Source organism: Mustelus asterias, chromosome 1 (assembly GCF_964213995.1).
Source record: "Mustelus asterias chromosome 1, sMusAst1.hap1.1, whole genome shotgun sequence".
NCBI classification, from domain to species: Eukaryota; Metazoa; Chordata; class Chondrichthyes; order Carcharhiniformes; family Triakidae; genus Mustelus; species Mustelus asterias.
Window position 1 is genome coordinate 105318859 of NC_135801.1, and position 27528 is coordinate 105346386.

The following is a 27528-nucleotide window of genomic DNA, read 5'->3' on the forward strand; positions in this document are numbered from 1 at the left end:
TGGGTGTTGTCAGCAGACATCACAGAATTGTTACAGCGCAGGAGGAGGCCATTTGGCCCATTTGCACTGGTCTCCGAATGCGCATCATGATTTAGTGCCATTCTCCTGTCTTTTCCCTGTAACCCTGCACGATGTTTGTATTCAAATAATCATTTAATGCCCTCTTGAATTCCTTGATTGAACCTGCCTCTGCCACACTTCTAGGCAATGAATTCCAGACCTGAACCTGTCTGAAAAGTGCAAATTACTGTGCCCTCTCATTTTTGATCCTTTTATGAGCGGTAACAGTTTCTCCCCGTCCAGCTCCTCATGATCTTTAGACACTAAGGGGCAATTTAACATGGCCAATCCACCTAACTTGCACAGCTTTGGACTGTGGGAAGAAACTGGACCACCTGGAGGAAACACATGCAGACATGGCGAGAATGTGCAACCTCCACACTGACAGTCACCCAAGGTTGGAATTAAACTCGGGTCCCTGGCACTGTGAAGCAGCAGTGCTAACCACTGTGCCACCGTGCTGCCACTTATAACTTGAAGCCATAACGAGTCACCTTCAAAGTTATTACAGAGGCCATTTGGTCTGCCATGTCCATGTCAGCTTGCTGCAAAACCAAGTCAGCTAGCCCCACTCCACTGCCCTTAGCCTGTGACCTTGCAAATTTTTAACTTCAGGTTCTTGGCTTTCAAAAGGGAATTTTACAAGATTAAATCTGCCTCTACAACATTCGCAGGCAATGCATTCCAGATCCTAACCACTAACTGCGTATAGGCACTAACTGCAGATACGAGTCTTTCTTCATGTTGCTGTTGATTTTTTTTTTCCATTCATCTTAAATTGGTTCATCTGCTTGTCAATCCTTTTTGCATTGGAAACAATTTTGCTCCATCTACCCTACCTAGACCCTTTCAGATTAAATGCAGTTTTGATTGTTTAATGGCAGTCCACACTTTCTGTATTGTCCTCCGCCTCAACTGTTACTTTTTCAACAGACCACAGTGAGAGCAGAGCCAAGTGACGTACAGTTCTCCGTGATGAAGACAGATGAACGGGCATCAGTGGGAGAAAGCACGGTGAGTTTCCAGTAAAAACTATGCAAGTATTTTTTAAACAGATTGATAACTCAGAAAGCAACTAACGAGACAGTTTCTTGTGATGAAGTTGTGCCTTTAGGAAGGTATATTGAAGATAAGAAAAACATTGAGACCACCAAGGCTTATTTAAGTTAGAGGGGTTCTTCTCCTCCACTGGAAAGGTGATTGGGGGGATTTCTGGAAGTGGATTCATTAACAAGAAGGTTAATGCTTTTTGTGGCACTTGGGCATCTGTCCCATGGAGTGCAAAGAAAATCAAGGTGGCACCTTGACAGTCCATCTAGGGATGGGTCATCCCACTAACCCCGCCCATTTGCCATGGCTAATCTACCATCATGTCAGTTTTCTGTCATACTCTGATATTTTTCTCCTTATCAATCTTACAGCAGGAACAGGCCATTCGGCCCACCAAGCCTGTAGCGATACATAACATATTTTTATACTAAAGACCTTTTGCCTCTGCGGTCCGTATCCCTCTATTCCCTGTCTATTCATGAATCTGTCGAGATGCCTCTTAAACATTGCTGTTGTATCTGCTTCTACCACCTTCCCTGGCAGCGATTTCCAGGCTCTTACCACCCTCTGTGTAAAAATACTTGCCTCTCGTATCTCCTTTAAACTTCCCCCTTTTACCTTAAACCAATGTCTCCTCGTTATTGACATTTCTGACCTGGGAAAAAGACTCCGGCTATCCATTCTATCCATGCCTCTCATAATTTTGTAAACTTCTATCAGGTCGCCCCTCAGCCTCCGAGTTCAAGTGAAAACAAACCAAATTTGCCCAATCTCTCCTCATAGCTAATACCCTCCAAACCAGACAACATCCTGGTAAACTTTTTCTGTACCCTCTCCAAAGCCTCTACATCATTCTGGTAGTAGGGCGAACAGAACTGTATGCAATATTCCAAATATGGCCTAACTAAAATAGTAGACAGCTGCCATGTGACTTGCCAATTTTTATACTGTATGCCCAGACCGATGAAGGCAAGCATGCCACACACCTTCTTGACCACCGTATCCACTTGTGTTGCCACTTTCAGGGAATTGTAGACCTGTATGCTTAGATCCCCTGTATGCTAATGCTTCTAAGGGTTCTGCCATTTACTGTATACTTCCCTCCTGTATTAGACCTTCCAAAATGTATCCTTAATAATAGTTTCTAACATTTTCACTTTGATAGATGTCTATAATTTCCTGCTTTCTGTCTTCCTCCCTTTTGAAATAAAGGAGTTACATTCACTATTTTCCAATATAATTGAACCTTCCCCAAATCTAGGGAATTTTGAAACATTAAAACCAATGCATCAGCTATCTCACTAGCCACTTCTTTTAAAACCCTTGAAAGAAGTCCATCTGGATCCAGAGACTTGTCAACCCGCAGCTGCATAATTTGCTCAGTACCACTTCCCTGGTGATTGTAATTTTCTTGAGTTGCTTCCTCCCTTCCATTTCCTGATTGACAGCTGTTTATGGGATATTACTTACATCCGCTATAGTGAAGACTGATACAAAATACCTTTTCAATTAATCTACCATCACATTATTTTCTCTTATAAATTCCCCAGACTCACTTTATATAGGACCATACGCACTTTTCAAATTTTCTTTTTAAAATAACTATAGATACTCTATTTGTTTTTATATTTCTAGCTAGTTTTCTGTCATACTCTGATATTTTTCTCCTTATCAATCTTTTAGTCATTTTTTGCCGTTTTTATAGTCTGTCCAATCTTCTGACCTTCACCCATCTTTGCACAATTGTATGCTTTTTCTTTAAGTTTGACATTGTTCTTAACTTTTTTAGATAACCACAAATGATGGGTCCTTCCTTTGAATTTTTCTTTCTTATTCTAATGTATCTATTCTATGTATTCTGAAATATCTCCTTAAATGTCTGCCACTGAGTCTCTATTGATCTATCTCTTAACCTAATTTGCTAGTTCACTTTAGGTAGCTGTACTTTCATGCCCTCATAATTATCCTTATTTAAATTTAAGATACTAGTCTTGGATCCACACTTCTCTCCCTCATTGAATGTAAAATTTAATCATATTATGATCACTGCTACCTAGGGGTGCCTTTATTATGAGATCATCACTTAATCCTATCTTGTTGCACAGTACCAGGTCTAGTATAGCTCTCTGGTTGGCTCCAGAACTAAGAAACTATCTCAAAAACATTCTTGGAACTCCTCATCCAAGCTACCTTTGCCCACCTATTTTTCCTATATGTAGAATAAAATCCCCCATATTTATCGCCGTACCTTTCTATCAAGCTCCTATTATCTCTTCCTTCATACTCTATAATATGGGGAATTTTAATCTACATATAGTCCTAGTGGAGTGGGAGGCAAACCTGCATTTACCCTGCCTTGTCTGCATGATATAACAAATTTTAAAAGATATTTGCCCAATGATTTTGGAATACTTGTTCTAAAAATATATTTTTAATTTTCACAAAACATACTCTAATAAAGTTATGTGGATTGTAACTTGTCATTTTTTCGGCCTTTATTACTAGGTGAGTGCAATTGTAGGCAAGAAAACACTCTTCCTGTTTAATTTGAGTGATCCTGATAACCCTATTGAGTTGGCATTCCAGCAACGCTATGGCAGTATCATATCATATAGATGGTGAGTTTACGTTAAGTTTATTTCTAAGTAATTCGTAAAATTTAATTTTATTCAAGTTTGATTCTGACTGTTTTCACCTGAGGAGATAGGCTGGAAACCTAGGAATTCAGCAAGTGCTGCCTGCATTTTATCTTTTAGCACTGACCTTGATCTTGTATTTTACTGTTACCATTTTAATTAAAGTTAAAGTTTATTTATCAGTGTCACAAGTAGGCTTACATTAACACTGCAATGAAGTAACTTTGAAAATCCCCTAGTCGCCACACTCCAGCACCTGTTCGGGTACACTGAAGGAGAATTTAGCAAGGCCAATGCACCTAACCAACACATCTTTGGACTGTGGGAGGAAACCGGAGCACCCGGTGGAAACCCACGCAGATACGGGGAGAACATGCAGACACTGTTCAGACAGTGACCCAAACCAGGAATCGAACCCAGGTCCCTGGCGCTGTGAGGCAGCAGTGCTAACCACTGTGCCGCCTAAACATAAATATTAACATAAAAACGTGTTTGATATATAGAACAAAGCTTATTGACACTTCTTCTATGATATGACAGGCATTTAAATAGTGCCTCAGAAATGTAATATGCTGTGGTGTGCAAATAATATCCATAGGTTTTCAATTAATGCTTATTGTTTGCATTTTTGTCTTATTTATAGCATGACACTGCAGCTTTTGTTTTGTTTCAGGTATGGGGATGGGTACATCATGATTGGCTTTTCTCAAGGCTATTTTGTGGTGATTTCTACACATATCCGTGAGATTGGCCAGGAATTGTTCCAAGCTCACAATCATAAAGACAATCTGACAAGTATCGCCATCTCACAGTCCCTGAACAAAGCTGCTTCCTGTGGAGACAATTGGTATGTTGTGGTGTAACTCTCCTTACTATTTCAACCTATCTATCACATGTAATCTATCATTTCCGTACTGCAAACTTCCAACTAAATTAATCGTGCTTTAACACCAAGGGAGCCAAGCCTGAAAATGTTTGAGCCTTATTTACATTTTTGGTCTTTGGAAAATAGGAATGAATTTTTAAAATATTTCCTGGTTATTTTTGTAGCTAGTGAAATGTCTCAAATACCTGAGCATAGAATAGGTCTTCCAAATGTCATTTTTCAACAATGGTTCAGTATTACTCCTCACATTTTGTCCATTATTAATCAAAAACCTGTGTGCATTTTGAAATACCACAGAATTCTCCAATTAAAGAACTTCTGATATTTATGATTGTGGCAACCACTGCAGAAAGGTTAGAAATCCGGACTGGGGCATCTTGACAGAGGGTGGAATTGAGAAGTGGAATTGGTCCAAAACCCAGCATAATGCAGAAGATAAAGGGCAGACCAATTCTTTGTCCCATTCTCTGTCAGGTCAGACGATCTGAAGATGCTGTAATTTTTTTGTGATAAAGGAAATAGAAAGATTAAAGGAATGGTTTCTTTGCAAAATGCCTCCCTATTTCTCTCTTAAAGATGTTAGTCACAACCTTACAGTAAATATCTTATTTTTTGGCACATTTTCAACCTCATGTGGCCCTGCCATTTTATCTGTACCCCTCTCTGGTGTTCTGTGAAATGGCAAACATGTATCAACCTTCATCCTCCAAGAACAATTCCATTAATTTTAATAAGCAGACTTATGTTAACCCTGTCTAGCTTTGGAAAACCTACTTTGGCTGTAAGTTCTCCATCCTGTGCGAATAGATATTCCCTTAGAACCTGGCTAATGAAAAAGGTTAACTAGCGTATCGGGATTTACAATTTTTAGAGTAGGTATGTGAAAACCATCCAGATAAAAGTAGAATTTGTAATTCACAATAGAGCAACATTATTAACTGGTACCTGATAAGAAATTCATGTCCGTTTTCTGGTGGTTTTTCTTTGCTCTGGTGTAGCCCCAGTGCTTCTTGAACTTGTTTAAAGCCAGGATCTGTATTATTCTGAGACCTTAGCCTGAATTTCTTCCAAAAGTAATCTGGAAAAGAATGAAAATTAAGAATAAGTTTTTTAATAGTTTTTTGGTCGTATGTATGTACTCTTTGAGTATTCCTGAAAAAAGAAACACGTTGAAGTTTTTGTCTTGCACTCAGCAGGGCACTTTACAATAGTACCGATATAAAGGAAATTTATACCATATGAGAGGAAAGTGCTGATTGGTTGGCAAGTAGACTCTGATTGCTAGACGTGTTGCCATGGAGGATGTACAAAGTAACTGACTGTTAGCAGCCACGCATTCTTTGAAATTTAAATCAGGCAGTTTGACCTTCATTGGTCAAGGCTTTGCCTGAGGAATGAGTAAGTGAATGGCTGTCATTTATTTGTTTAGCTGAACAGGCGCAATGTGTGCACGTCTCTTTTTTTTTCAGCAATTATAACAGTTTAATGGGAAAGGAGAATATGCTTCTAATGCACTTGGTGTGTAATGCTCCTCCTATCCTGAATCAGTTTGTGTTGAACTTTGGTGCAGGAATCTTATCACGATTACATTCATGTGACTGGACAAAGTGGCTGTTCAAAAAAAATGCATATTTTTTAAATTTCAGAAACGACCAGATGTATATATAATTTTCTTGTTTTTTTCTTGTAATCTTCAGCAGTACATACCACAGCTTTTAAAAAATGTTTTCAAGCTTTTTTTTACCAAATTATAATGAAGGATCCTTTTTTTATTGAATATAATGTCTTCTCTGATGTAGTAATCCTAATATATTTTCTTGATCAGCATTAAGATCCATGATCTGTCTGAACTGAAGGAGATGTATGCTATTATAAACTTGGATGATGAAACTAAAGGTAATTTCTTTTTTTTAAATTGTGTATGGAAAACCTAGCAATTATAACACATTTTGGGATACTTCAAGATGAGCTGAGGCTGTGGAGGTGCCATATAAATACATGTTATTATGTGAGAAAAATAAGAACTGCCAGATTAAAGTACCTTTCACAGATATGTTTCTGCGGGTATGACTGTCAGGCTGTTTATCTAGACTGGAAAAGCTGTCCTAACCTGGATCATGAGAAACTGATTAACAAAGGTAATTGAGTTTGAATGAGTGGCGAAGTTGGTAGGGATGGTGGGTTAATGACACTGAAGGGTAGGGGGTGCAGGCAGGAAGCATGTATGGAAACACTTGAGTAGAAGAGAAGGTGCAACCAAGAATGGGCCTGTAGCTGACCGAGGAGCAGTGATGGCTTAGAATGGGCTTGCTGCTGCCACTGGCTGTGCAATAGATGATTTACAACAAGTTTATATATACCAGAATTGAGGAGGGGCAGGAGGTGGAAATTCTTTTAATCTTAAAAAAGTACTAAAATTAAAACTTCTAACATACGAAATAGGAGCAGAAGTAGGCCATTTGCTCCCTGAGCATGCTCCGCCAGTCAACAAGATCATGACTGATCTGCATTTGTTTTGGGTTCTACATCTACCCCCGATACCTCTGTATTTTCATTAGGCAAGAGAATCAATCTACCTCTGCCTTGAAAAATATTGAATTACCCGCTTCCATAGGGAATTCTGAAGTCACACAACCCTCCAAGAGAAAATAGTTCCCCCTATCTCTGTCCTATAAAGGCGACCCCTAATTTTAAAACAGTGCCCTCTGATTCTGGACTTGCCCACAAGATGAAACATACATTCTACACCCACCTTGTTAAGACAGTTCAGGATCTTCTATACTTCAATCAAGTCACCCCTCACTCTTCTAAACTCCAGTGGAAAAGAGCCCAGTCCATCCAGTGTGTCCAATCTATCTTTGTAAGACAACACACTCATTCTAGTTATCAATCTAGTAATCCTTCTCTGAACCACCTCCAATGCATTTACACCCTTCCTTAAATAAGGAAATCTAAACTGCACACAGTATTCAAGATGTGGTCTCACCAATGCTCTGTATAACTGAAGAATAACGTCCTTACTTTTATGTTCAATTCCTCTTGTAATAAAGGATAGCATTCCATTAGCCTTCTTGATTACATGCTGTACTTGCACACTAACATTTTGTGACTCATGTATGAGAACACCTAGAACCTACTGCACCTCACAATTCTGCAGTCATTCTCAATTTAAGTAATACTCTGCTTTTTCATTCTTCCTGCCAAAGTGAACAACTTCACATTTTCCTATATGCTGGATTTTTACCTACTCACTCAACCTATCTATATCCATTTGGACATTCCTTATGACTGCTTCACATCATACATTTCTATCTAACTTTGTGTCATCTGCAAATTTAGCTCCATGCCTTCACTCCCCTCATCTAAGTCATTGATGTAAATTGTAAAAAGTTGAGACCCAAGCACAAACCCATGTGGGACTCCACTCGTTACATCCCACAAATCAGGCAAAGACCCATTTCTACATGCTCTTTGTTTTCTGTCAGCTAGCCAATTTTTTATCCAGGCTAATATGTTACCTCCTACACCATGAGCTTTTATTTTCTGCAATAACCTTTGATGTGGCACCTTATCAAGTGCCTTCTGGAAATCCAAGTACTGTATGTCCACAGTTCCCCTTTATCCACAGTTCATGTTACTCCTCCAAAATACTCCAAAAAATCGGTTTAACATGATTTTCCTTTCACAAACTATGCTGACTCTCCCTGATTACCCTGAGTTTTTCAAAGCGCCCAGCTATAACCTCCTTAATGATTGATTTTAACAACTTCCCATGACAGATGTCAAGCTAACTGACCTGAAGTTTTCTGTTTTCTGCCTCCACCCCTTCTTGAAAAGGGAGGTTTTATTTGCTACTTTCCGGTCTGACGGAACCTTTCCAGAGTCTGGCAAATTTTGGAAAACTAACACCAGTACATCTACTGGTGATGTAAGAGCTTTGACAAAGGGTCGTCCGGACTCAAAACATCAGTTCTTTTCTCTCCTTACAGATGCTGCCAGACCTGCTGAGATTTTCCAGCATTTTCTCTTTTGGTTTCAGATTCCAGCATCCGCAATAATTTGCTTTTATCCAGTACATCTACTCCTTTTAAGACCCGAGGGTGGAGTCCATCAGAACCTAGCTATTTGCTTGACAAAATATGTCCAACAGGAAACACCACAGAGGGAATTCTCCGGCTGCTCACGCGGGTGGGATTTTCTGGTCCCGCTGACAGTGCACCCGGGCTGCAGATTTCCTGCTGGTATGGAGTACAGTCAATGGAAAATCCCATTCACAGCAGCAGGACCAGAAGATTCCGCCACCAGTGAATGGCGCACCACCTCCCGCCATGAGAAACACGCTGCAGAGAGGCCAGAGAATTCACCCCCTCCCCCCTCATTTGCGGCAAGTGGAATATTTTAAGTGCACTGAAATATCAGGGTTTCAAGTCTGCTTGAATAGTGCCTTTAGCTGTAGATGTATGACTGGAGTATTTGGAACTCTTTGAAGTGATATAAGACATGATGTGACAGCCCATAGATGCTGACTTAACAAGAAACCATTTTGAGGTAACATCCAAAGTGATGAAAGAAGGGTAACGCCAAAGTGAGGAATGTAGGGCATATATACTGAATTGAATAGATGATTAAATGGTTATATTTATATTCAGGAAATTAATTAAAACCAAGTGTGTTTTGAATTAGTGTTTATGCATTGTATTTAAGTTTCAGGTATAGTATCCTTAATGTTTTAATATCAAACTTTCAGGTCTGGATCGGCTATCTTGGACAGATGATGGACAGTTGCTTGCTGTTTCTACACAGCGAGGAACACTGCATGTTTTCCTTACAAAACTTCCAGTTCTCGGAAATACATGTGGAACTCGCATAGCTTTCCTAACCTCTCTGCTGGAGGTCACAGTGATGAATCACATTGAGGGGGTATAAAATCACCTTAAAGTTTAGTTTTTTTTCAAATTGGTTGACTAGTTATGAAACTGATTATTTACACTTTACAAACTTTTATCATTTGCAAAATCAAGATTATGACTGTTGGTGCTGTCTGTTCCCAGCAGCCCTATTCTATCAGTTCAAAATAAGACATCTATAAAACGTGGTGAAAAAAGAATTTAGTTGGAAAGGGAATGCTATGCATCTTATGTGGAATTTCATTGCTGATTCAACTGAGTCTTTTTAATAGCAGTTTGCATTCAGTGTTATCTGTTGAAGCAACTAGTGAGCACTTCTGGTCTAATGTATTTTTAAAAGACTAAATTAATTATCTGCTCTATTCCGTCTATAGCCAGAAATCTTTCCTTGAGCCATCAAAAGACTTTGCAAAATAATTGAACTATGCAAGATGCTCGTGATACAAAAATAAACAAGGTTGTTAGAAATATACAAAAAGTCCGTCAGTGGCTGTAAAGAGAAAACGATCATCAGAACTGGCTCATAAATTGCTAAGTAAAATGTAAACTTACACAATCAATTGAACTGCAGATAATTAGATTTTTACAACTGTTAATGATTAACACATAAATGTTGAAGTTTAAAGAATTGGTAAGATCATTGAACCCTCAGGAGAGCAACCAGTACCCAGTGGAATGTGATGTATTTATGGGTTTCTGAATTTAATTGTGACCTTAGTCAATAGTGACTCATTCGTATTGCCTGCTTTGGGTTCTTTGCCAAAAATATCCCATAGCATTAGATGGAAAGAAGAAAGAATGTTTGCCACTTAGTACGCACGGAGAGTGCCATTAAATAACATCTACCATTGAATGGACATTGTTAATTTCTTATTGTGAATTACTTGTCATGCTTAGAGTCAAAAAGAAAGGAAATATTGCCACATGCTGCCCTTGCTGAGTGAATGAACTAAGCATAGTTTCATTAGAGAAAATATAATTCATGGCAAGTCTATTAAACTTAGACCAACTTGTATTTTGTATTTATTTCCCTACAGGAACCACAAATCACAGTTTCTGTAGAGGTAGAACCTAACTTTATCGCTGTTGGCCCATATCATGTAGCTGTTGGAATGAATAATCGAGCCTGGTTTTACGCTCTTGGAGAAAATCGTAAGTTCAGATGAATGCTTTGCATATATATATCAACAATTAACTAAATGTTTCAAAGGATTTACTTTACTACATTTAACAGCAATGAAGAGAAACTTAAATATAAGTGAGAACATCCCAAATTATAATGGCAAATTTGCCACGCTGCTCAGGCTTTAAGAGGTTTTAATTTTTTCCTAATTTTGTCTCATCACTGCTCTGAAAGGTTTGGGCAGTATTTTTCACATGATTTTAGATAAATTGATGTAGATCCAAATAAGAGGAAAGACCAGGCATTTAAATGTCTCAACTCAACTTAGTAGTGTTTATGACAAGTTTAGAAGAAAACTTAAAATATCTGACATGCAGTTTCCATAATAGCAGGAGACTACTTTCTCTAAGAAGAAAGCAACATTCTGGTGAAGAGGAACTCCTATGTATACTAAAAAGACAGTTATGAAAAAAGAGCTCCAGCACTGTAGCTATTTGGAAACTGAGTAACACTGACAACCCTCTGTTTTTCACAAATACTTCATAACCATGAACGCTCAGCTGCTGGTACTGCCCTAGCCTGTGCCACATCTCTGTTCACATTATTACTCATAGGAATTAGTATCTTTAGCTCTCAATTTTTATTCTTAAAACTTTGTGCCTTAACATACATAACTCCAATCCCTGTCCAGTTGGCAATCTTATTTATTTTGACACTAAATTAGGAAAGAGAGTAAATAGTGCAGATGGGAGTGAGAAGTTGCAAAGACACATAGACTAAGTGAGTGAGCAAACCCTGGGTAAATGGACATTGATGTTGGCAGATGTGAGGCAATCCGCTTTGGACTCAAGAAAAATAAACAGAGAACTTGCTAAATATTGAGAAACTAAGGAATGTAAAAGGGCAAAGAGATTTGGGAGTGCACGTGCACAAATCATTGGGAGCCAGTTGCAAAAAGCAATCAAAAGGCTGATGGAATATTGTTTTTTTTTATCTCAACGGGGCTGGAATAAAAAGTGGAGGAAGTGATGCTTTAGTTGTCCAGGGCCTTTGTCAGACTTCATTGGGATTACCTTGTTCAGCTTTGGACACCAAACTTCAGGGGGAAACAAAGTGGGATACCATATTAGAGGGAGGGAAGTGTGCCCCAAAAGGCACAGATTCCACCCCCCCCCTCACCCCCCCTCACCCCCCCCTCACCCCCCCCTCACCCCCCCCTCACCCCCCCCTCACCCCCCCCCCCTCACCCCCCACCCTCCCCCCCGCCTGCTCAAAGAAGGTACCGACCCTTCCTTTCTCTTAGCCCAAGCTGTCAAAGTTCTGGGCTGGCTGCCTTCTTTCCCCACCTTCTGCGGCCGCATGTATTATTGGAATGGAGATGGAATGAGGTCCTACGTGGCCGAAGATTGGCACCTTAAGGGCCTCAATAGGCCTAAGAACAGGTGGGCTGCCTATGCCTTACCATCTTTTTGAGTTTTCTGCCTGAAGGCAGGTCTGATCCACTCGCCCTGATCTCCACCCACGGATAGGGGAAGCTGGCTTTCATATGGCATTGAGAATCGGTGATGGAGGGAGGGAGTGATTAAGATGGTGGATGGCTTGCCTTGGGAGCGGTTTTCTAGAGCAGGATGTTGAGGAATTGACTCGGGAACAGGCTATTTTAGATCTAGTATTATATGACAAGAAAAGGCTAATCAATAATCTTGTAAAAGAACCTTTAGGGCCGAATGACCTTACCATGATAGAATTTTACATTATGTTTGAAAGTTCAATCTGAAGCCAGTGTGTTAAATTTGACAAAAGGAATTTATGATGGTATAAGGGACAAATTGGCTGAGGTAGATTAGGAAAAGATATGACGGTATACAGGCAATGAATAATCCTTAAACAATTATTGCATAGTTTACAGCCACTATATATTCCTTCAAGGCACAAAGAAATCAGTCAACCGTGTCTGACAAAGGAAATTAAGAGTTGTATAATGTGGAGGGGGGAGGGGTCTCTATTGGTGGCCTGATTCTCTTAAAAACTTAAGAAAACTTAGAATTAAATTCACAAGGGCAATATTTTTCAGTTTTAAGTTGTAACTAAAAAATTATTTTAAAATATAAAAGACATACAAGACAAACAAAACATTAACCTTGGCCGTGGGAGGCCTTCGAATGGTCAAATAGCTCTGAGTCAGTGCTGAAGACCCCTCCGAAGATCTGAGACATTGAGCCAAAGTCCATTGCAATTATGCCTTCCTGATATCTAAGGTACTCCTCCTAATTAGCTTAAACTTGATTTCATTTCACGTTAACATGTCAGTCCAAAACATGACAGATACCTCAGCCAATTGTGAAACACTGCTTGACTTAATTATCTTTCACTTGCTAACCCAAAAACTAGATATCCACCCCTCGGATGGTTAACTTCCTTGTTGCTATGTCTCTCTAAGGACGCTATCATTTAAATACCTTTCCCACTCGCACTTTGCCAAGTCAACCGGCCATATCAGCCCTGAGCCCTTGGACTGATATTTTCTTATGCCTGGACATTAGGGCCTTTCAATGTTTCATTAAATGTTTCAGCATTTGTCCTGAGTTTGAGTTTCTGCTGACTAAATGGCTTTTGGTTATGAACTTTTATAGTCCCCAGTGTTCGTATCTATTGACTGTGGTGAACATTTCATAGTTTAATCATATTAGTATCTTATTATCATTCAATACAAGTATAGATACTTAACATTAAAATCATCTTTCATTCCTTTTAATAGTGTTTAGCATGTACAAATTTAACATTTTCTTGTTAGGTGCAAGTCATTTTAGCTCTTTCCTTGCCAACTGTTATTAAACCTAAGAATCTGCCTATGACTCTGCTCATTAATCCAGAATCCCCTTCCTCAGACAAGATTAAAAGAAAAGGTCAGTAAAGTTGCCAGAAATGGTAGGTACGCCTGAGGATTCGGAGGATTTTAGAATACTGCAAAAGAGGACCAAGAAGCTGATAGAGGGAGAATAGAATGTGAATTTAAACTAGCAAAAAGTATAAAAATGAACTGGAGAAGCTCCTACAGGTATGTAAAAGGAAACATGTGGCTAAGACAAATGTGGGTCCATTATAGACAGAGTCAAGAGAATTTATAATGGAGGATATAGAAATGGCAGAGAAGCTAAATGATTAATTTGTGTCTGACTTCACAAATCTCCCAGAATTGGAGATCCAAGGGACTAGGGAGAATGTAAAATTGAAGGACATTAAGTAAGAAGGTTGTATTGGAGAAACTAATGCAACTACAGATTGATAAGTCCCCAGGACCTAATATTACATCCCAGAATGTTGAAAGAGGTTACTGTGGCGATAATGGATGCATTGGTGATCATCTTCCAAAATTCTATGGATTCTGGAACACTTCCTGCAGATTGGAAGGTAGCAAATATCACCCACTATTTAAGAAGGGAGAGAGAGAGAGAAAAAGGGAAACTACAGACCTAACATCAGTAGTAGGGAAAATGTTGGAATCTGTTATAATGATCTGATTAGGCACAGTCAACACGGATTTATGAATGCAAATCTCTGACCAAGCATTATCCAGATTCGAAACATTGGATTCTCTCTTGTTGGATGCCTGCCACTTGAGTGCTGCAAATGTTATTTGCTACTTATCAGCCCAAGCCTGCATGCTGTCCAGGTCTTCTGCATATGGACACCAATTACTTCAGTACCTGAGGAGTCACGAATGGTGTTGAGCATTGTGCAGTCATTAGTGAACATTTCCACTGCTGATAGAACGAACGTCATTAATGAAGCAGCTGGAGATGTTTAAACCTAGGGTGTTACTGCAATGATGACCTGGAACTGAGAAGATTGGTTTCCATCAACCACAACCACCTTCCTTTGTACTAGGTTTTTCCCTGATTCCCTTTGACTTCAATTTTGCTCCTTGATGCCACATTCCAGCAAATGCTGACTTGATGTCAAGGGTTGTCACTCTCATCTCACCTCTTTAATTCAGCTCATTGTGTCAATGTTTTGACCACGGCTGTAATTAGAAAAGTAGACAAGTGACCCTGATATGGAATGTTAATTTTATTGCAAAGTGTGCTGATTGATTTGCTGTGTGCTTTTTTCCTTTTTAGGAGTGGAGAAGTTAAAAGACATGGAATACTTGGGCACAGTAACTAGTATGTGTTTGAATTCTGATTATGCAGCAGTGCTGTTTGAGGGAAGAGTTCAGCTACACATGGTAAATATGCTACATGGTCCAAATTTTGCATTTTCTTTCCAATCTCTAGTAAATGATTTTTTGACTCTGTTTTTCACTTATACAAAAGTTAGTTTCATCAAACTGGAAAAAGTAAAACACCTCAGATATATGAATAGCGTCTCTCTGACAGAAGTGTTAGAAATAATTTTTAGTTAATTGTAAGTCAGATATGTACAAAATTAAATTGTCATGCTTGAGTCTCTAGATTGAGCTACTGAAAATTTCACACCAATCAAGTTTCTGTTTGCCTAATATGAAGTGCATACTGTTTTGCCAGAAAAATGTGACCCGACTTTCACAAGTCCAGAGCACTTTAATGTAAATGGGGATGAACCAAAGTTAATTACTTGTGATTATTCGCAAGAGAATTACTGGCAAGCAGTATAAAGCTTACTAAAATAGGCAGCCTCCTAAGACATGCACAGTTAAATTTCCCACTGCCTGTCCATTCAGGATAAACCTACTTATCAGAGTCTTGGCCTGCAGGATTATCAGGAAATATGTGGAAGCATTGCAATTCTCAGTGATGAGTTGAGCCCGCTAAGCCTTATAAATCAGCCATCTTTCCTTGCTCTTACTGGAAAAGTATTTTTGTAGAGGACTTCCATCTTCATCATCATCCCCACCAGCAGCTTTATTAACCATCGTAGACATTGCAGTTTGTCTGCTGCAGTCAGCATACCCAATATAAACTTTGAGAGAATTCATTTTTTTTAAGCACAAATAAATCAATTTATATAATTTTTTTTTTAAATTAAGTTTGGCAGGGATTTTAAGTGAATTTTATGTTTATGCAAGTGTTCATGAAACTGAAAAAGGAGATTTTTCATAAAGCTTCAACAAAATTGTCTCTTCAAGAATATTCAAATACTGTACTACCAAACGACTTTCGTGAACTGCTTATGAACTAATTGGAACTGATGAGTACAAGACAAGAAGCTCCTGCAACATGTCTCTCTTTTAGATAATTTTATTTCTGGTTTTGACTTATTAGTTCTATTTCAAGTATTTCTTATCAATTGTTTCTAGTTCACCTTTATTTTTGCTGTATTTGTTTGCTGGAGCAGTAAATAAAGGTCATCTGCATTGATACTTAGTACTGAACCAGAAAACTATAAAATTAAAGTAATGATTAGTGAAAGCCCACAAATCATATTTATAAGCCTAAACATCCCAAAAATGGATCGTTTATCTAAAAAACATAGGTGTAAATTTGTATCTGCATTTAACTGGAAGTGTTTTTCTATTAGCTGATGGTTTGAAATCAGAGGAACGCAACATTCAACACTTTTTTCACTTCTTAAAAATTTGATTATTATCATGTGTTGGAAAACAGCGAAAAGTATTGTTTCTTGCACGCTATAAAATCAAAACGTACCGTTCATAGAGTACATGGGGGAGAAGAAAAGGATAAGGTGCAGGATATAGTGTTGCAGTTGCAGGTAGGATGAAGAGAAAGATCAGCTTAATATATGATAGGACCATTCAAAAGTCTGATGACAGCAAGGGAGAAGCTGTTCTTGAGTCTGTTGGCACGTGTTTTCAGATTCTTATATCTTTTTCCTGACAGAAAAAGGTGGAAGAGAGTATATCCAGGATGTGTAGAGTCCTAGATAATACTGGTTGTTTTCCCGAGGCAGCGGGAAGTGTAGATGGAGTCATTGGATGGGATGCTAGTTTGCGTGATGGACTGGGCTACATTCGCAACCCTTTATAGTTTTTTGCGGTTTTGATCAGAGCAGGAGCCATACCAAGTTGTGATACATCCGGATAAATGCTTTCTATGGTGCATCTGTAAACATTAGTGAGAGTCGTAATGGACATGCCAAATTTCCTTAACCTTCAAAGAAAATAGAGGCGCTAGTGGGCTTTTTTAACTATTGTGTTGGCGTGGACAGACCAGCGCCCTAGATTGTTGGTGATCTGAACACCTAGAAACTTGAAGCTCTCGACCAACTCCACTTCTTCACCATTGATGTAGACAGGAGCATGTCCTCCACTACGTTTCCTGAAGTCGATGACTGTCTCCTTCGTTTTATTGACATTGATTACTGTCATTTCATTAGGTTCTCTATCTCTTTCCTGTACTCCGTCTCGTCATTTTTTGAGATTCAACCCACTTCATTGGTGTCATCAGCAAACTTGAAAATGGAGTTGGAGCAGAATTTGGCCACGCAGCCATAAGTGTGTAAGAGATATAGTAAGGGGCTGAGTTCACAGCCTGGCAGGGCACTGGTGTTGAGGATAATCGTGGAGAAGGTGTTGTTTCCTATCTTTACTGATTGTGGTCTATGGGTTAGGAAGTCGAGGATCCAGTCACAGAGGGAGGAGCAGAGCCCTAGACCACGAAGTTTGGAGGTGAGTTTTGTTGGAATAATGGTGTTGAAGGCTGTGATGTTAAAGTGTCACAGCACTCCAACATTAGTACAAGAAGACTGCGGTGACAGTACTGATCCTACTATGCAATCACTAATTGATGCAAAAAACTAAACTAATTTCAAACTGGAAGGGCTTCACCTAATTGATTTACATATAATGCTATAGTTCTTGGGTTTAGCCTCGCAAATTATTTTAGTCCACCTTCTCTGTGGTAACACATTCTGACTAACTCTAAAGCCTAATGATTTTGTTTTCTCGTTTGTAGATCAGTTCCAACATAAATTTTATGCTCCCAGTTATTCAACAGGTATAATGCAGGTTGTTCAGAAAGTGTAGTTTACTGAAATCGGCTGATCAATAAGTATTTATTTAGTTTAAAGGTGACATTTATCTGATCTAATATATGCACATATTTATGCATATACCATATGTCTGATTATATATATTTATTTAGCAATTTAAGTAATGGTGATTAATATTGTACAGTGAAATATTAGCACACAAATGCTTAGTTAACTTGTTTGAAATATTTTTGACTGCTATTTTAGATCAGTTATTAATTCATTTATTTTAAAGTAGCACATATTAAAAAAAATAGTGTATTAAGCACATTGTTCTTTCCTAGTGTAATTTCAAGACCAATTTTTTGGACTAGTTTCCTCTGGCATCTCACTGGTTAACACATCTGCATTAAATTGCTTTATGCAAAATTTTAATGCAATTGTTAAATATGTTTATTTTATAAATAACAAGCAAATATTATGCGAACATTAGCGATAACTAATGGAATCATTAGAGAGGCTCACTGTCATTGCCCTTTTAAAAAAACAACTAGAAAATATTTTATTGAATTTAAAAATCTATGGAATATATGTTCAAACATTAGCATATAATTTGCACCCCTGTACACTTCATATTACATGATTGTTTCATATCATGATCAACTTCATAAAATTGCTGTCACCTTGTTGTGCTTTAGTTTCCTAATCATTTTAGTACAGCAGTCCTTCATTCTTTCTCCTGAAACCACTAAGCCAATTGATGCTATGATCATCTGTATGACACAAACATATCTGTGATTTGCCATTGTGGATCACATGGCATTGTCCTCACATTCTGGTTCTCCAGTATGTTGGGTTTCTCCATTTGAACACAGAACATTATCGGGGAAACAAATAGAAGTCTTCAAAATTAGGAAAGGCTTCAAGAGGGTAAATAGTGGCAAATTATCTCCATTGGTAAATCATTAAAATGAAGCATAAACCCAGTATTTAACTGGATGATTTTTCACAGAAGGCAGATATTGTGGCAGAAATTGGAACATCATGTTAAATGGAATTGGTTACGTATTGGAAAGGAAGGACATGAGGACAGTGCAGTGAACTGGAAGTAGTTTCTCTAATTGAAGAGCTCGCACTAGAGTGTAGGTGAATGTGTTGTGATTTCTGTAATAAAACAGTAAATGAGTTAATTACGCATATAATTTACACCAAATAAATTCTAAAATCTGTTTACTAATTCTCATTAAGACCCACTTATTTCAAAGTGAAATGTACTGTTCTGAACATTTCAGTATTTAAATTCTGTGTTCAGTATGCTACTACATGAACGTAGGAATAAGGAAATTAAAAATGGCTGTTGTCATTTTTGTGACTTTCATCACTGTGTACTTGCACCACTGAACAATGCTGCACTTGAGCTTATTTATAGAGGGAGGAATGCAGATGAAATGAGCTGGAGAATTGAAAATAATCAAGAAGAAATTTGGACCTAAAATAAGTGCTAGGAAGACTGATTTCTGATCTCCCCCAGATTGAAAACAGGCAACTTTTAAGTGTCCAAGGTACTCATCTAATATAGTTGTGAGGTGCCTTGCACATGGAAATAAGGGGCTCTAACAACAATTGTAGAACCCTGATTGAAATTGGCTTATAAATGGATAAACCCTTAAATGGACCACTGAATGCCACTGAAGTAATGGCATGAAAATTATTTAGATGTTTGTTCCTGTAGAGCCAGGATTGCCCTTTCTGGTTCCACAAAAATACTGAGGTTTGGATTTGCCTTGCCCCATGACCTTACTGTGTGCAGGTCTGCATTTCACAAGTCCCAACTGGTGAACTGCGTTGGGATGCCCAAATAGCATCTGCAGCTCACTTGTTTTATCAATGAGGCCCCATCCTCAATTTGGTTTGTCCCCTTGCCAATGTCATCAGGCACGTATTCAAATTGCGTTGCTTATTTCACACTGAAAACTTGTGCCAATTGAATTTCATAGTCAGTATTGTTTATACTACATCTTGTATATCTTCCATATTAGACATATGTACCTTATTCTTGGTGATTTACTAACTAATGTGAACCAGTAATTGGTGAACAGTTAAGGGCAGCATGTTATTGTCTGTCCATAGGAAATGTTCAAGTGCAGGCTTTGAATTAGACACACTTGGAATTTTCACTAACTTTAAATTCAGAATTTCCCAATCAAATTTCAGAATCTCCCAATCAAACTGACGGCAGGCAAATGGGAAAACAATTTATAACTACCAACTTGGAAAATGGAAAATATCTAAAATGCCCGCCGAAAATAAGTAACATTAAGCATTGCTATTATCTGCTTGCCATTTTTAAAAATAGCTCCTCGTTGCCCTCTATTGGTAAAACTGTTGTGTTCATGATCAATACATTTAAAGGCTTTGGATTTGAAGAACACTCCCTATCTGTGATGCAAGGTCTCCAATTTAATTACATTGTTTATGTCTAAGGCAGACATAAACATTCATTTCCCCTGCAAATGAGATGTGAGTAATGTACTCATTTTACTGTCTCAGTGATGAGTGAACACCATTTGGAGAAGTGTCCGGAAGAAGGTTTGTTTGCTGGACTGAAACAGAGATTCAGAAAATGATGATTTTGCCAGAGGCCTTTTGTCACACTTTTTGTACCAGCCAGAAGGCCCCAGAACTAAATGCCATTAGTGCAGTTGTAGATTTTTCAGCCCTACAATTGATTTTTCAGCCCTACAGTGGATTGCCATTCCATTTCCAGGGACAAAACCCTGTCAAGGACTTTAATTAATGAACCCAAAAATAGTGATTCGCTTAGGTCAGATGGAGTTCATTTTGGCTTGTATCCAGATGGATTTAGGATCAAAATTGTCCTCTTTATCACAGAAAGTGAGCCATTAGCACATTGAGCTTCTGTTAGAAAAGAATTAGTGTATTTCAGAATTCCAGAGAATTTAATTATTTCTGTTATATCGACAACTTTTAATGAGGAGCTGATCAATATTTGTTGAAAAGGAGAAATAAGGGTTAGACCAGGGTGGAGAAAAAAGTAAATGATAGAATAATCATGTATGGGCTATGGGTGGAGTAGACTTGATGACCAGAATGACTTTACTCGCCCGGTTTGTTGTAAACTACTATTAATTTCAAATAAATTTGTGATTTTGATATAGATCTCATGTTCTGCCTAAACATTCATGTTAGTGTTGTTGGAGAGTGTTTTCAATTCATTGACACTGAAATGTAGCTTTTATATAGCCAGGGAATCAGTTGGTTTACTTGGGAAGGATATTATGACCCCTTCTGATTTGGTTGCAGATTGAAATGGAAGGCATTGAAGCCCAAGAGGAAAGAGAGACCCGTCTTTTTCCAGGACGTGATGACAAATGCCGAATCACGTGCCACGCACTTACTGCTGACTTCTTGGTCTATGGAACAGATGTAAGTGTCATATTAAGAAACAGTAGAGGAGCTATTACATCACTTTGTATATTTTATAGGCCACCAAAGTGTGGGAAAGAAATAGAGGAGCAAATTCATAGGGGAATTACTTAGATGAATAAGCTACTGTGTACTGAAAATGGGAGACTAATTACCTAAATATTGAATGGGGCAATGGATTGTGTTAGGGGCAGAGAGGGGGAGAAATTTTCGAGGTGTTTTCAAGAGAATTTGATTTGTATTTTTCTTGTCAACTAAGAAGAAGATATTGCTGGATCTAATTCTAGGGATTAAAGTGAGTCACGTGGAGAATTTCATTAAAATGTACCAGCAGGTAACACTATTTAGATTGTGCCTTTCATGACTTCGGGACAACCGACTGTTGTACAAACACTGAAGTACTTTTTGACTTGTAACCACGGCTATAATGTAGGAAACATTGCAGCCGATTTGCACACAGCAAGCTCCCACAACAGTAATGTTATACGGCCAGACAATTTGTTTTTTTGTGATATTGATTGAGAGATAACTATTGGCCAGGGCAACTCCACCGCTCTTTGTTGAAATGGTGTCATGGGGTTTTTCACATCTATCCGAGATGTCTATCAGACAGGACCTTGATTTAACGTCTCAACTGAAATTCAACACCTCTGACAGTGTAGCATACCCTCATCACTGCACTGGAGTATCAGACTAAATTTTTGTGCTCAAGTCTCTGAAATGGAAGTTGAACTCGCAACGTTTTGATTCAGAGGTGTGAATGCTATCTACTGAGCAGGGTTGACACAGTGGAGGAGCAACTTAGGAATAGTGATCATAGTATCATGGGTTTAGATGAGTTATGGAGAAGGGCAAGAGGGATCTAGAATTAAAATGCCTAACTGGAGTAGGGTTAATTTCAGGGAATTGAGGAGGAATCTGACTGGATGGCAGAAACGTATTGGAGTAATAGGTGGCTTTCAAAGAGGAGATGGTGCGGGAACAGTATAGATACCGTGATAATACAAAGGAGAATCAGCTTGAGCATCAAAGGTACATTAGAAAAATGAAAAAGAAATGAGAGGGACAAAGAGACAGAATGAAAATAGACTGGCAGGTAACAGAAAGAATCCAAAGGTCTTCTACAGACATTTACAGTTAATGAGTTGACAGAGGAGCAGTGGGACAATTCGAGACTAAAATTGAGATCTACTGGTCGAGGCAGGTGCGGTTGAGGTAGTAAATGAGTACTTTACTTCAAAAAAGCTGGCACAGACTTGTTGTGCCGAATGGCTTCTCTCTCTACTATATCATTTATGATCTGGGATTCAATGCAATGAAATTTGAATTAAATGCATTAATCTGGCTTATTCCTCCACAAAACCCTAAGTAGAATTTTGTTGGCTTGGTATAGTACAAAAGGAAGCTGGATGAGTTCATGGTAAAGGCTGATAGTGCATACAAAACGTAGGTGAGTAGTTGGGTGATGTTCCTCACGTTCTCAAGACCACTTTAATTCCATGGTCTGTACCACAGACAAGGTCATCTGCCTATCTCCTTCTATTCTTGTGCTTTCCAGCACTTGCTTCTGTGTTCATCCCTTGTTTAAAATAAAAACTCCCCAGCCACTTAAAGAGGAGATGGTATGGGGACAGTTGCCCGGCACTTTCTAAACCACACCTGGCTCACCTTTGGCTCTCCATTTGTTGCAATATTTTTGTAGTCCCCTCATGTCCGGCTTTGGTGCTCTAGTTCTCACAAAGCCTTTACTGTTTCTCCTTCTGGTCAATCCTCCACTGAATGTCAAAACTGATCTTGTCTACCTGAGGGTGGAGGACCAGAACTGAAGCCCACCTGGGTGTCCAGGCTGAGCACCTGGTCTGAAATCCCCAAAAAACTCTGCCCTTGTGTATAGAAGATGCAGTGGATCTGATGCCTCTAAAAATCCGGTGTTCAGAAGCTGATGAAACTAAAAGTTAAATCCTCGCTGAAGGTTACACTGGATAATTTGCAGTAAAGATCTAGAGGTCAAATCTTCTCAGCGCCAGTCCCACAAAAGTGGAACATAGGAGCTTGGAGGAGGTAGATGGGACCCAAGGATACTAGGGTTTTGTTTTGACATTTGCCTCATGGAAATTTGCACAGGAGCTTGGGGTGCAAGGAACTTCCACCCAGCCAAGGCATGGCTCTATGGCACCCAAGATCCCCAGCCAAAATCCCAATTCCATTTGTAATATCAGCTCCCTAAAAAAGATTTTTTTTAATTCTCTGCTGGATTAGGGTTAATTTGCTGTTAGGCAAGTTACGGGCCAGCACTGCTTTTCTCACCCACTCTTTCACCCTCCCTTCTGTAGAAAATGTCTCAAAATGCACACATATTGATGTGGGTGATCATTATTTACGTGCAGTATAAGTAATCCTGACCACGGGTACTCCAGTGGAATCAGGAGTGGCCCTTGATGGTCTACTACAGTTTTACCATGAATGTAGGGCCATGGATTTTTGTTTCCCCTCCCTTTTCAACTTATTCATATAAAATTACCAGTGAACTTGCATTGAGAGAATTGACAATATTTCCATGACTTTCTTGTTCAGACTGGCATCATCCAATGTTTCTATATCGAGGACTGGCAGTATGTGAATGAATATCGCCATTCAGTCAGTATCCGTAAAGTTTTCCCAGATCCCAGCGGAACCAGAATGGTATTCATTGATGACAAAAGTGATGGGTTTGTCTTCTGTCCAGTAAGTAATACTGTTTTCAGTGTCATCAAGCATCATGACATTATCATACTGTGTTTCAGTTCTCATTTTCATGAAGTAAAACAAAGGTAAATCTCTTAAGTGTAATGGTAATAGTAGTTCATTAAGTAAAGTTAGTACATTCCTCATTTTTTTAATTCCCTGTGTTAAAATGATGACCCTGTCATCTAAACTGGGGAGGTTGTAACAATTGTTGGGAATTGTTGCAATTATACAGGGCCTTGGTGAGGCCACACCTAGAACATTGTGTGCAGTTTTGGTCTCATTTTCTGAGGAAGGATGTTCTTGCTCTCGAGGGAGTGCAACAAAGGTTTACCAGGCTGATTCCGGGGATGGCGGGACTGATATATGAGGAGAGATTGACTAGGCTAGGATTGTTTTCGCTGGAGTTCATATGAATGAGGGGGGAATCTCATAGAGACTTATAAAATTCTAACAGGACTAGACAGGATAGATGCAGGGAGGATATTCCCGATGGTGGGGGAGTCCAGAAGCAGAATCCTTACTGTCTGAGGATCCAGGGTAGACCATTTAGGACCGAGATGAGGAGACATTGCTTCACCCAAAGAGTGGTGAGCCTGTGGAATTCATTACCACAAGAAATAATTGATGCCAAAACATTGAATGTATTCAAGAGGTGGCTAGATATGGCACTTGGGGCGAATGGGATCAAAGGTTATGGGGAGAAAGCAGGATTAAGCTATTGAGTTGGACGATCAGCCATGATTGTAACGTATGGTGGAGCAGGCTCGAAGGGCCAAATGGCCTCCTCCTCCTCTATCTTCTATGTTTCTTTCTTAGTATTCTGACTGGGCTCTCATTATTTACAGTGCAGGTTACTGTACATTTAGGAAAAAGTGCTCCAAGGTTTAAACATGTTTGTATGATGTGTGCGTTTTTAAGTTTGAACAATTTTTGATTCTCGTTAACCTTGTTCTTTTAAAGGTGAATGATACTGTACATGAGATCCCAAACTTTCCCACAACTGTTAGAAGCATTCTCTGGGAACACTTCACAATGGATAAAGGAGTCTTTATTGCATATGATGATGACAAAGTGTATACCTATGTTTTTCACAAGGACACAATTCAAGGTAGCTAGCATAGTTGTAGCTGCATGAATCAAGTATGATGAAGTTGTCATGCTGTGCTTCTGTTGTCCTTATTGTCAGGAATAAAATGTATATAGGAATCTCAGTGAGGAAAATATAATGAAACAGTGACTTTTCCATATTAATGTAAGTAATAGGAGTAGCAGTAGACCATTTGGCCCTTTAAATCTGTTCAGGGAATCAACAAAATCATGACTAATCGTGTACCTCAGATATACCTCCCTGCACTATTACCAGATGGGTGATTCCCATAACGTCCAAACATCTATTGAACTCCAAATTTAATATACTCTACTTAATTCTGAAGTAGAGAACTCCAAAGGATCACAACCCTTTGAGTAAAGAATTTTTTTCTTATCTCAGTTCAAATTGCCAACCTCTTCTGAGACTGTGACCCCATGCTCTAAACTTCTCCATCGGGGCAGCATCCTCTCTGCCAAGCCCTTTAAGAATTTTGTATATTTCCAGGAGAGCACCCCTCATTCTTCGAGAAAATATCGACCAAGTCTACTCCATCTCTCCTCATGTGACAATCCTGTCATCTGAGGAATCAGTCTGGTACTCCTTCCAAGACGGGTCTACTTTTCCTTCGCTAGGGAAACCAAAACTGTGGACAATAAAATGTGATATTCGTTCTCATTGTATCTCCCCCTACCATTACTACTAATTAAGTTACCTTGAGAAAGTTGAGGTTTTTTTTCTCCTCTTGGTATCCCAATAAAAAGAACAAAGAACAGTACAGCACAGGAAACAGGCCCTTCGGCCCTCCAAGCCTGTGCCGCTCATTGGTCCAACTAGACCATTCGTTTGTATCCCTCCATTCCCAGAATACTCATGTGACTATCCAGGTAAGTCTTAAACGATGCCAGCGTGTCTGCCTCCACCACCCTACTTGGCAGCACATTCCAGGCCCCCACCACTCTCTGTGTAAAAAACGTCCCTCTGATGTCTGAGTTATACCTCGCCCCTCTCACCTTGAGCCCATGACCCCTCATGATTGTCACCTCCGACCTGGGAAAAAGCTTCCCACTGTTCACCCTATCTATACCCTTCATAATTTTGTACACCTCTATTAGGTCTCCCCTCATTCTCCGTCTTTCCAGGGAGAACAAGCCCAGTTTACCCAATCTCTCCTCATAGCTAAGACCCTCCATTCCAATGAATATCATCTCATGATGTATAAGGCACTCTGCTTTAGTCTCTTTTCTTCCTTTAGTCCCTACAACAATTCTTTTAATGCTGTCGTTTAGGGAAAAAGTTCTTCATTGCTGATATAAACGTTATGCAATAGTTGTATTATTAGTTAAGGAGTAAGTTTTGTCTCTGATTTTCTTCACTCTTCTGGGTGTATTTCCTTAGCACATCCGAGCCACAACTTTTCATATAGATATTGAAATTTTAGCACAGGAGGTCATTTAGCTTTCGAGTCTGCACTGAAGGCCAGTTGTGGGCCCAGTTTGTGCAATCTCATTTTGCTTCTCAATTCACACCTTTGTTATTTTCCTTCAGGTAATTAGGAAGCACCCTTTTGAATACTGTAATTGATTTATTATTGATCATCAATTATAAGATGATAAGAAATAGGAGCAGGAGTAAGCCATCCAGCCATTCAGTAAGATTATGGCTGATTTGATTATGCCTTCAATGCTATTTTCTTGCCCGCCCCCCAAAATGCTTGACTCCCTTGTCAATCAAAAAGCTATATTAGCCTTGAATGTATTCAATGACCCAGCCATCACAGCTTTTTCTTCTAACTTAAGATGAGAGCTGATAAATGGTAAAGGTCATGACCTTTTCTCTTCAGTTTGACGATGAGTAGACATTATTTGTATCCTCTCAGTTTGAGAGTCTTAAAGCGCATCAAGGTAGATAAATCTGCAGGACCTGATGAGGTATATCCCAGGACGTTGTGGGAAGGTAGGGAGGAAATTGCGGGTCCCCTAGCCGAGATCATCGATAGTCACGGGTGAGGTGCCTAAAGATTGGAGCGTGACAAATGTTGTGCCTTTGTTTAAAAGGGGCTGCAGGGAAAAGCCTGGGAACTACAGGCCAGTTAGCCTCACATCTGTGGTGGGTAAATTGTTGGAAGATATTTTGAGAGACAGGATCTACAGGCATTTAGAGATGCAAGGACTGATTAGGGACAGTCAGCATGGCTTTGTGAGTGGAAAACCATGTCTCACAAATTTGATTGAGTTCTTTGAAGGGGTAACCAAGAAGGTAGATGAGGGCAGTGCAGTTGATGTTGTCTACATGGACTTTAGCAAGGCCTTTGACAAGGTACTGCATGGTAGGTTGTTGCATAAAGTTAAATCTCACGGGATCCAGGGTGAGGTATCTAAATGGATACAAAATTGGCTTCTTTCCAGAAGCTAGAGGGTGGTTGTAGAGAGTTTTTCAAACTGGAGGCCTGTGACCAGCGTTGTGCCTCAGGGATCAGTGCTGGGTCCACTGTTATTTGTCATTTATATTAATGATTTGGATGAGAATATAGGGGACATAGTTAGTAAGTTTGCAGATGACACCAAGATTGGTGGCAAGGTGGACAGTGAGGAAGGTTATCTCCAATTGCAGCGGGATCTTGATCAATTGGGCCAGTGGGCTGACGAATGGCAGATGGAGTTTAATTTAGACAAATGCATTTTGGTAGATTGAAC

General features: G+C 39.2%; 1 protein-coding gene across 1 annotated transcript in view; it reads left to right on the forward strand.

The window, feature by feature from the left end:
- wdr19 (WD repeat domain 19) overlaps nt 1-27528 on the forward strand; it is a 99554-nt gene that overhangs the window by 26029 nt on the left and 45997 nt on the right. Inside the window, exons 7-16 of the mRNA XM_078216012.1 lie at nt 994-1074; nt 3616-3728; nt 4420-4593; nt 6458-6528; nt 9380-9552; nt 10577-10691; nt 14784-14890; nt 20896-21018; nt 23593-23742; nt 24706-24853. Coding sequence (XP_078072138.1) covers nt 994-1074; nt 3616-3728; nt 4420-4593; nt 6458-6528; nt 9380-9552; nt 10577-10691; nt 14784-14890; nt 20896-21018; nt 23593-23742; nt 24706-24853 — 1255 coding nt within the window. The remainder of the gene's footprint in view (nt 1-993; nt 1075-3615; nt 3729-4419; nt 4594-6457; nt 6529-9379; nt 9553-10576; nt 10692-14783; nt 14891-20895; nt 21019-23592; nt 23743-24705; nt 24854-27528) is intronic.